The sequence below is a fragment of the Antechinus flavipes genome, chromosome 2, assembly GCF_016432865.1.
Source record: "Antechinus flavipes isolate AdamAnt ecotype Samford, QLD, Australia chromosome 2, AdamAnt_v2, whole genome shotgun sequence".
In the NCBI taxonomy this organism is placed as follows: Eukaryota; Metazoa; Chordata; class Mammalia; order Dasyuromorphia; family Dasyuridae; genus Antechinus; species Antechinus flavipes.
In genome coordinates this window covers 616,016,890-616,027,487 of record NC_067399.1, presented here as the reverse complement: position 1 = coordinate 616,027,487, position 10,598 = coordinate 616,016,890, and the positions used below count along the sequence as shown (strand labels likewise).

Sequence of the window (10,598 nt, the reverse complement as noted above, 5' to 3'; positions counted from 1 at the left end):
TATAAATAAAACTGTGGACAGATCCTCAAGAATTTTTAGCAGTATAAAGATATGGAGAATGAAAGTTTGAGAATTACTGTGCTAGGCTCCCTAATACTGCCAGCTGGCTGATGGCATGAATATAAATGATCTGAGGATTGATCCACATTTGCGGAGAGTAGGATCCATGCCACCAGCATGTGACTTGGAGGAGAAAGGTGGGTAAATTTTTGCACAACCAGGCAATTTCTTTTCCAGTCTCCAAGGAGGGCAATATCTCTGGTCTAGTTTATCAGTCAAGTAGGATTCTATATGGTTATTCATGTCCTTATTTGGAGATTTCTTGGCAAAGATACTGGAGTTGTTTGCCAGTTCCTTCTCCAGTCCATTTGACAAGATGAGGAAACTGAGGTAAATAATGTTAAGTGTCTGGCCCAGAGTCACACAGCTAATTTATGTCTGAAGTCAGATTTGAACTACGGAAGATGAGTCTTCCTGACTCCAGGTTGAGCACCCTATCAGCTGTGCCATCTAGCTATCCAGTCTCTGGTTCTTGTAGGTTCAGAACAAAAGCTGCTTCTTTCATTACTTTTTTGAGTAAGAATGGTTTCTTTTCTTAGATAATGCAGTGGTTGTAGTCAAGAAGATTCCAATTGAAATCCAGCCTCAATCACTTACTAGCAGAGTGATCCTGGGCAAGTCATTTAACTTTTGTATGCCTCATTTTCCTCATCTGTAAAATAGGAATAACAAAAGCACCTATCTACTTACCAGGATTGGTAAGACAAATGAGATAATAATGGTAAAGTACTTAGTGTAGTATCTGGCGCATTCTATCTACTATATAAATATTAGTGATTATTGCTAATCAGCTTAACTCCTCTCCACTGCTCTCTCCACTAGTTATACAAAAAGATCATTGCAAATGGCAAGAGTGAGTAAATGCATTTATCCAAGCAAAACAGTAAAGATAAATTAGAGAAATTCTACAGATGAGAATATGCCAAAAAATACACAGGAGTGAATGAACTCTTCAGTTTGGACCTAGTTAGGATCTCAGTTCCAACTAGGAAAGAGAGGATCATTTCACAAAGTGGGTCTCTCAGCAGTCTCTAAAAATTCAAGTCCTGGAGATAACAAGAAGCAGGATGGAGGCAGCTCCCAAATATGTCCATGTCTGAAGGACTTTCTGATTCGCCAACCAAAATCTTCTTCACCTCCTTCATGGTTCTTTTTTTCTTCATATTTCTCCAAAAAGAATCTGGAACCAACAACACTTTATGGCAGGGGTACAATGGCACGTTAGCATTGTCTTAGTTATTTGGAAGTCACGTCTCCCCCCACATTGGCCACTGCAATCACTTTGAGCTAGCACAGAAGCTAGGTAATAGTAATAAATACAACACAACAGAAAGATCATATAATAATTTAGTGTTGCCAGAAGGTCCTTGCCACTATGCACAGATGGCTTAGGAACTGGAGGAAAGGCTCCTCCTAGTCATTAGCACATTAGTAAAATGAGTTTATAAGATTTGCTAATTGTCACTAATTGTGGAAGTCAGGGACTAAGTGACCCTGAAGGAGATGAATATGGAAGAAAAGGAAGAAGGGTAGCAGTAAACCCAATATTTTGTTAATGGCTATGCGTAAGGAGATAAAATATGGCCCCCATTGGGCCTCTGACCTTTGAGGGGAAAGGAGCCCACTGCAGAGAACACATTATAGATACAGATTTAAGCTCTTTTTGCTTTCAAGAACCATTGCTCATAATATGAGCTTTTACTGAAGAGTCAGCATATAAGCTCAGATTCTACCTTTATTTTGGGTTAAAAAAAAAAAAGCTCCAAGTATTTCCTTAAAAAGGCATTTGAGGCTGTACTGAAAGTTGTTCTGAGTTACAAGGCTGGTGGGAAGACCCACAACTTGGAATAAGGGTACTGAGGTAGAAGGAAGTAGACAAATGGGGCAGATGAATTTATGAATTTGTGATGCACCAAATGAGTGGAAAAAAGACCCAGAAAATTCAGAGAATTGCTTTTACCTCCACAACTATCACGTTACATATTTTACTCCAATGCTATTTATCTTAGAGCAGAATTAGTGATGGAAAGTGAGTCCATTTTACATTCAAGTATCAAAAGGGAACTCATCTGGGGCAGCTAGGTGGTGCAGTGGATAGAGCACCAGCCCTGAAGTCAGAAGGACCTGAGTTCAAATCTGATCTCAGACACTTAACACCTAGCTGTGTGACCCTGGGCAAGTCATTTAACCCCAACTGCCTCAGCAAAAACAAAACAAAACAAAAAAAACAAAACAAACAAAAAAAAAAAACAAAGGAACTTATCACAAGGCTGTTTTGTGCCTGAGACTTTCCATGAAGTGGAGAACTTTTTTTTTCTTTTTTGTCTTTCAGAAGGCTCCAGTATTATTTAGCTCCTTGTGTACAATATACTCAACAGGTTGAAGAAGGCTACAACCGCCACCTGTAGGAAGGCCACTAGGACCAGGGAGTCTAACACTACTCACTTGTAGTGTTTAAATCCACCATTTAATTTGCTTTCATAGATTATTTTGATCCTTCAAGATTCTATAGCAATTTATTTATCATTAATATAATTGCAGTCTTTCTCACTAATTAGTTTGATATTGCATATATAAATGGAACTACAAAGAACCAAACCCTGTCCCCAGGGAGCTTATAAACTAAACCACAATGCTGATTCATATCCCCTACATTAATGGGCACACAGACCACAGAACAAAAACACAATGAACCAATCATATATAACTACTCTAAAATTAATCTTCTCTCTCTTTCTCTCTGTCTCTCAAGGGTAGACTTGAATTAGTGCGTGGACAAAATACCACCATGGAATGCTTTGAATAGCTAACACAAGAGGAAAGCAGAATTTTTTTCTGATCAGACTTGGTTTTTTCTTTTTGGTACCATTTATAAATATAAATGTTATTGAGATATTTTCTGGGTCTTAAAACCCTGAGATATAACATAGAATTACAATAGCTTGAAGGGATGTATTTCATCAGCAATTAAAAAACAAATGCTTTATTATATCAATGCTGATTTTCTGTACTACCCAGGGGTTCTGTTGAAAATATCTCAGGTTAGCTAGAGTAACCAAGACACCAGCCTTTACATACTTATCAGCATAAAAATTAAAACTACAGGCAATACAATATATAGTGAACCTAACTTTTTTCTTAGGTATAAACATCCCCTAAAACATTAACTCTTTATTTCTCCAGTTTGTCACATAACAAATCTTGATATGATTGTTAGAGGAACAAAATTTGCATTAGCAATATTCTCAGACATTTGAAAACCCTAGTACGTTCTTCAAGTGCCTGCTTTTTTCTCTGGCCCTAAATCCAAGAAATGGGGAAAACCATTGCTTAAATTTATAATCATTTGCAAATGATTATGCATGTTCATACCTTATCTTATAATCCTTCTTCAATTAATCATTTAGAAGTCAATACATGGAAATAAAACAAAGCAAAAACTAGCTTAGTTAATAAGCATACAGCTCTATCCACACAGCATCCTTCAGACTAAGAAATAGCAGACAGACTCTCAGGAAGATGGTTCAAGTCCCATCTTTGCATCTTTGCACTTATAGCTATATAACCTTGAATAAGTCATCCGATGGAGGAGCAAATGAAACATTTGTAAGGCACTTAGTACAAGCCTGGCACATAGTAGGCCCCTGATAAACACTTATTCCTTCCCCACTCTCATTTCCCCTTCACTCAGACATTGGGAGCCTTGGTCTTCTTAGCTTTAAAAGGCTAAAGAGAGTAAGACCACTTGACTCCAAGAGTTTTTACTGATATGAATTATTAATATCAAGATTTTTTAAAAAAATTAACTGCTTGGTTAATTTCGCCATATACTCTATGAAGTAGTTACTTATATTGCAAATTCTAGTAAAAATTATCACCTCTTTAAAAATATCTGAAAAATTCCAAAACAATAATAGTAAATGAGAGAGTGAAGAGATAGGCCCGGAGTAAGAAAGAAATTCTAACACCTTAATTTTAGATCTGGTGGGCTACTTAGTATGGGGATGTCTGGATTCTCTTTGGAACTCATCAAACCTTTTCCAGACAAAGCCAAGGCTGCCCCTTCATTGCTACCTCTCTTGCATAACCCTTGCTCTATACCATGTTGATAGTAGTAGGCTCCAGAATCACTGGGTTGGCAAAATCCAAGAGGCTGGTCTCTTCATCCCTTCCTTGATTGTCCTGGAAAGCAGGGCTGGGAGGAATCTTTATTAAATAGCTCCTTCACTTTGCCAGCAACTTTCTGAGGGTATAGATGGGAGGTCCTGCTACCTTTTCTCCAGGCTAGGGTGAGAGCCAAGTTGTTTGTTCCTGCCGGAGCATCTTTCCCAGGAGCTTTGCTTCTTTAGTGGGATCAGCTGGATAGTAAGGGAAATGCTGTCGTCCTTCCCTTCCTCTGGGAAGAAAAAAACAAAGGCCCATATCCTTCTCTTCTCCCACTGGCAGAAACGACCCGGGTGGGTGGGTAGGGCTGCCGCCAAGCCAGACGTCATAGACTACTTGTATTCTTAATCCTCATCGTTCCCGCCAAAGATTTGTTTGCCCTTTGCTCTGGGGAACTGCCACCCATGAGCAAAGCAAATTGGCTTTCAGTCCTGCCCCTGGGCACAGGGGCAGAAATCCGTGGCCACTCCGGAGGAGCCAGGTCCCTTCTAGTGTGGTCACAAAGCTGATTGGGCTCCTTTTCATGTCCCACGGGAACAGCTGGGAAGCAGAGAGGGGTTCTTGCGCTCGGTCAAGCTCTGTTTTTCTTCTGGGAACTGCCCTTTGCCCCCTAAAGGTTAAAGATACATTAGATCGTTGTTCTGTGTGATGTAGAACCGGCTTAATTTAGACAGGCTCAATGAACAATTTACGCGTGGCAGTAGTCACCTTCCCCACCGCAGAACCCCACCCCACTCGCCTTTCTCTCTCCCTACCGAGAAAAGGTCACCGCCAGACAACTATCCCGGGGATTCCAAAATGCCTACCGGCGTCAGGGGAAACAACAATTCGATGAGTAGACATCAGGTGAAAAGGTCTCCGATTGGGCGTTATTTGCCCGGCAGATCACTGAAATAAGGAAAACGGGGCAGCTCGTATCATCTCTGGAATATGAAAATACTACTGCTACATTCCCCTTTCCCAGATCCAGACTCTAGAGGGTTAAACCAGGAGACTACAATTCTCCCACCCCCCCTTCAGTTCCCCCACTTCCCGCCTCCCCCCCACCTCCCTTACCTTTAAAAAGTTACAAAATGTCTGCAGTCAGTCTAAATCTCTTAAAGGGGCGGCGCTGGTGAACGAGGACTCTTGGCACCAGTCGCTGAAAAGGCTGGCCAGGGGCGTGAGTTCGCTCCACCAGCACCAAAACACTGAAAAAAAAAAAAAAGGAAGAGAAAAAAAAGGGGGGGGGGGAAGGCAGACAGACACACACTTTAGATAAGGACAATTAGTCACCAGCAAGACCCTGTAGAAAGAAGGGGCTCAAATCAGAGGGATTTAATTAGGGAGTTCCGTGCCTTCTCTCCACGCCATGCCCTATACCAGCTCCTGCCCCCCTGCGCTCCTAAGCCCGATGGCCCTGTGGCTTGCTCTGATGCTACATCTCTCTCTTTCCTCCCAAGCTGGAGACAGGAGAATTTTTCCTGTAGGCAAGTCTCAAGGTGTGAAGGAAAAGACCCTGATTCTTCTCGATGTGAGCACCAAGAGCCCAGTCAGGACAGTCAATGAAAACTTCCTCTCTCTACAGCTGGACCCTTCCATCATTCATGATGGCTGGCTCGATTTCTTAAGGTAAGGCAGGGGCTTCGATATATCATACTTTTTTTTTTTTTTAAACAACCCCCACCCCCTCCCATCCCCCATTCCAAGAGCGGAAAGGAAAAAAAAAAAAAAAAAAAGCAGATCTCTCTCAAAGCAGAGATAGAAGGAGGCTTTTTCTTCTGGATATCCTCTGCTCTGGGGCTGTAACTTGTGATTGAGAAAAGCAATGTTTTCTATTAAGATGCACATGTTTGCAATGCAGAAAAGCATTTCAGAAACTTATCAGTTATGACTGAAAAAATGTTGTGCTTACATATATCCACAACAATTAGCCCTCCCTGTCTCTTTTTGAAAAGAAACAAGACGAGGGGGCTAGTTGCAAACTAAAGAAACGTCTCTGGCAACAAAGACCTGAGAGGAAGGGGTGTGAGTGAGTGTCTGTGTGTGGACCCGCGCGCGCCTATGTGTGCACTGTGCAGGGATCGCACGAAAGTGGAATTTTCCACGGAAAGATAGTTTCTCTAATTTTCTCCCACTCCCAGCTGGAGAGCAGAGGCTGATTGGCGTACTACAACGGATTTATTATTATTATTTTAAAACTAAATATCTTTCGTGGTCTCCTCCAGCCTTTAGGGCTGGCAAACAGCTTTTTATATATGGAATGCCCCCCTCCTCCCTTTCTCAGTCCCTCCTCCTCAAGTCTCCTGCGGTAACTGTGCATAGTTTAGTTTTTCTTGAAAGAAAAAAAAATCTTCGCCCCAATCTTACGGTATATAAGGAAAGCTTAAAGTATCCCTAAAATACTTTGGGGACGTTTCTAAGTTTGAATGGGTCGCAGGCGGATTAGCAAACGAGGGAGTATGGACCAAAGTTTGTCCAATTGCTCTCCGGGCTATGCCAAGTAATTCGCTCTGCATTCCCCTCAGTTTTCTATACTTTTCTTTCTTTCTTTCTTTTTTAAAACTGTCGGGCTCGATTGCAACCGCGATCCATCAGCATTAGGGACTAGGAGATGTAGTGTAAAAAAAATAAAGCCTCTACAAAGTTGAAGTAAATGTTGACTTAAAAAAAAAGTATTCTTTCCAACACTAAGTCTCAGCTATCTGTAAGCCTCCTTAGAGCCCCGAGTCTCCAGCGGAGAGATAGAGACAGAGAGTGAGAGGGCTCGCCCCAGTCCCGCTTTTTCTTTCCCGAGGCTGCGATCCGATGCTCTTCTTTCGTGGGTAATTTCACCCGCTGGCAAATGCACCTTTTGCTCCCGGCCCCAAGGACCGGCCTTCCTACCTCTGAGGGAGAATCCGCTGGATCTCCCGGGAGCTGCTCGGGATTGAGACACGTGGAGTGCTGCTTCCACGTGGAATGAACCGTCCCGGGCGGGAGGACCTTCCCAGACAGCGGCGGAGCCGCCTCGATCCTTGTCAATATCTCTGCTGCCCGGGTGAGAGAAAACAGTGCAGGGCGGCTCGTTCTTTCTTTTAGAAAGCGTGCTCATGTGGCCAAGGAGAGTATCCATGTGGATGCGTGTCTCTTTACGCAGTGCGAATGTGTGTATGGCAATAAGCGCGCGTTTCTTGAAATAAACATGACATGTTTGTGATGGACAGCATGCACTAGCTTGTCTATATATAGTTTCTGGAAAAAAAATCAAACCAAAATTAACTCCACAGCCATGCTATGCTCTCCATGCTGGCTCGCAGAAGACTTTTATAACGGCCGCTTTTATGGAAAGATGCCCGGGGTTTATTTGCGAGTTTGCAATGGTTGAGTGTGCATTAGGGAAAGATGCCACATAATGACATGCCGTTCTTTTCACAGCTTGCTCAGGTGCAAAAATATAATTATGGAATTCGGAAGTTCTCCTATGCCCTACCTAATGCCACTTTTCGGAGGCTCCTTTTTGCCCAATGACCGTTCTGTAATTCTTGTAGTGGATCACCCCGGCCGATCACCCTTAAGATCATAAATCCCTTCGTTAACTTAACCGTAACCTCCAAAGAGGACTAGGCTTATTCTGCAGTATTTAAAAATTTGGTCCCTTCCTTCTCCAGCTTTATCTCCTTTACATCCTTCTAGAGTTGTCAGATAGTTTGACTCCCCAGTTCTAAGTCAGGAAAGTGTTAAAAAAATTTTTCTTAAACCAACAAAATCCTCTGTATTTTCTATTATTCTCTCTGTTGCTTCTCCCTCCCTCATATTGTCCCCTATGGTAATAACAACTGGCTGTAAAGAATACATGTTATTCGGCTAATTATTTTGGTTGCTTACTTTTTGGAGTTCCCATGCTTACTAACGTGCATCCAAAGTTCCATTTGCCGCAATTGCAAAATTGATTGCTTACATTTCTCCAAGCAGAAAAGTTCCAAATTTCTAGTTTTAACTTACTGCTCTCATACCTGCACGAGCTTTATCCCCTAATCTAAAAGTTTGCAAAAAAGTTCCCAAATGCGGAGGATGAGGAAGGAAAATACAGCAGAATCCAAGCCCAGGCTGCCTTTCCGTAAAACAGGCTGGGTTTCAGCAGCTGCAGAAACTCCACGTTCCCAGGGTAAAAGCATTGCATACTTTTTTCCTCCGGAAGACAAGACGTTCTGGGATCTCCCCCAGCAATCTCTCTTCCCGGAGAGCTACGGGGTGGATGGGGTTAAAAAGGCACTGGAGAGGAAAATTCAACTTAAAAAAAAATCGGAGGCCACCTGAATTGTGGGCTTGGGAAAGTCTCCAAACTGCAGGCTGGGCTGAGAGGAGCGAGCACGTTTACCTGTTGCTAAAGTCTCACTAGGCGGCAGCGGATCGGGAAGCAGAGGCAGAGCCGGGCTTCTGCAGCCGGGAGCCGGGCGGCTGGAATGCTCCACCGGAAAGCGCGCTTGGTTGCCGCAGAGCGGAGTTCCACGGCGCTGGGCGCTACTGCCCCACAGGTCCGTCGCAGCAGCCGAAGTTTCTTCTTTAAACAAAAAAAAAAATATAAAAAAGACACTGCAATCCACCAGTAATTTTCGATTCCCGTTTTTAAAAGTCTCCACTATACCTGAGAGTTGAGGTCACAGCCCCAGGGGAACTGGCAACTCTGGGAGCTCAACAGCTTTAGCGCAGATAATGTTGGACTTCCCCGCTCCATCTGGCCGAAGTCCCGACAAAGTTACGCGGGACTGACTTGCAGGAAGGAGGAAGCGGAGCAGCCGGAGCCCGGCGCCGCGTGGGGAGGGGGAACGCGCAGAATTCCTATCCTGCATGATCCCAGGCCTCGGCTCCGGTCCCTGGAGGGTACCTAGGAACTGAAGGATGCAATGTACTTCGTCCTTGGCCACCCAGCCTTCCTTTTTACGCACCGATTCCCAATTCCTCTTATCTCTCTCTTCTCTTTGCAGCTCTAAGCGATTGGTGACCCTGGCTCGGGGACTGTCTCCTGCTTTTCTGCGTTTCGGGGGCAAGAGGACAGATTTTCTCCAGTTCCAAAACTTGAGGAACCCGGCAAAAAGTCGCGGTGGCCCTGGTCCTGATTACTATCTCAAGAACTACGAAGATGGTGAGAAACTCGATTCACCTTGATCCTGAGTGCGAGGGAGCGGGCACTGTGCAGCGGGAAAGGAGAGAAAAGCCTGCCAGACAGGCCTAGGACTTTTTTCAAAATCTCTAAAAAGCCCCTGGCCCTTGGCAAGAAAGGCCCCCGACTTTAGATACTTTTGCGTGATTTTTTTTATAGGGCAATAAATAGCTCTTCTGATATCTCTCTTTTCCAAGCTGAGCAGTGGCCCCGCTCTATTTTACAGAAATCTTGGAGGGAGGGAGTGGTATCAGGCCTCTCACACTTTGGGGTGGCTTCTGGACTTATTTTCGAGTGCATTGGACAGTGTCGCCGGAATGTCATCCCATTTTGGGTGGATGGTGTGTGTGGGACTGTATAGGGAAGTTCCTATTGAAATTTGCATCTTTCAGGACAAAAGATCTATTTCAAATGTCAGATCTGGTTCCCTAGAAGAAAGGAATTTAATTTTTCTTTTGTTAATTTCATTGTACCCTTTAGGCTTTGCACTATCTCTTCTCTGGCAACCAGTCTGGAGATTTATCTCGAAAGATTTCTGGGTCTAAAAAGCTTCCTTTCTGCTAGTGACAGAACAAAAATAACATTATTTAATGAAGACTACATTCCTCTTAGTCCTAATTCACAACTTTTCATGTTTATCAACAGGATAGCCTGACCCTTAAGATCTCTTTCCGTTAGTGCCTTGGACACAAGTTGATTTGTCTTCAGTTTAAATTTGTGGGACATAAAAAACTATGTCATCTTGTAGGTTGACCCTTGTTTACCTTTTTTGAGGGGGCAAAGTACATTTTTTGTCTTTAAGAGTTTCAGAGCTCCCTAGGCTGTCTTTCTTAATTTTCATGTTTGGAAAATTCTGGGAAAGAAGTGTGTGGATCTCTTTTCTCTTCTTTCCCTTTTGCTTCTGTTTTTTTTTTTCTTCACTCTGTACTGAATAAGAGATTTCTGGAGAGATATTTCCCTCTTTGATTATACCCAAGGGATATCTAAATGAATAGGACTGATAGAAGTTGATACAGCTTCAGAAGCCTAAATAAATAGCAATTGTGGAGTAACTTTTTCATGAATTGTCAAAATAAGAAGGCATGTCTTTGGCATTATGGGCACAGAGATATGGAACTGGAAGGGACTCTAGAATGCTTTTGCTCCAGTTTTAGCATTTCCCAAATGAAAAGGCTGAATTCCAAAAAGAATTGACTTTGCAGGTAATAAACAGTAGAACTAGAGTTCATTTTTGTGAAAAATAAATTCTTAT

General features: G+C 42.9%; 1 protein-coding gene and 1 long non-coding RNA gene across 3 annotated transcripts; one reads left to right on the top strand and one right to left on the bottom strand.

The window, feature by feature from the left end:
- Positions 1-909: 909 nt before the first annotated feature.
- LOC127551772 (uncharacterized) lies at positions 910-5,375 on the bottom strand. Of its 2 annotated transcripts, none has more exons than XR_007951168.1 (3): positions 5,281-5,375; positions 4,980-5,112; positions 910-4,834 (listed from the first exon to the last, which is right to left on the bottom strand). It is a non-coding gene; the product is annotated as an uncharacterized LOC127551772 (long non-coding RNA). The 2 variants fall into 2 exon arrangements; XR_007951169.1 differs by having other exon boundaries at positions 5,031-5,112.
- Positions 5,376-5,575: 200 nt separating this feature from the next.
- Positions 5,576-9,542, top strand: LOC127551770 (inactive heparanase-2-like). The gene is made up of 2 exons (XM_051981836.1): positions 5,576-5,835; positions 9,171-9,542. The coding sequence occupies exons 1-2, from the start codon at positions 5,576-5,578 to the stop codon at positions 9,349-9,351; spliced, it is 441 nt and encodes a 146-aa protein (XP_051837796.1). The 3' UTR covers positions 9,352-9,542.
- Positions 9,543-10,598: the final 1,056 nt, after the last annotated feature.

Excerpts from the sequence above, each read along its gene's own strand:
- LOC127551770 (XM_051981836.1), top strand. The coding sequence starts at position 5,576 with ATGCCCTATACCAGCTCCTGCCCCCCTGCGCTCCTAAGCCCGATGGCC. Across the intron at positions 5,836-9,170 it reads GGCTGGCTCGATTTCTTAAG|CTCTAAGCGATTGGTGACCC; the intron begins GTAAGGCAGGGG and ends TTCTCTTTGCAG.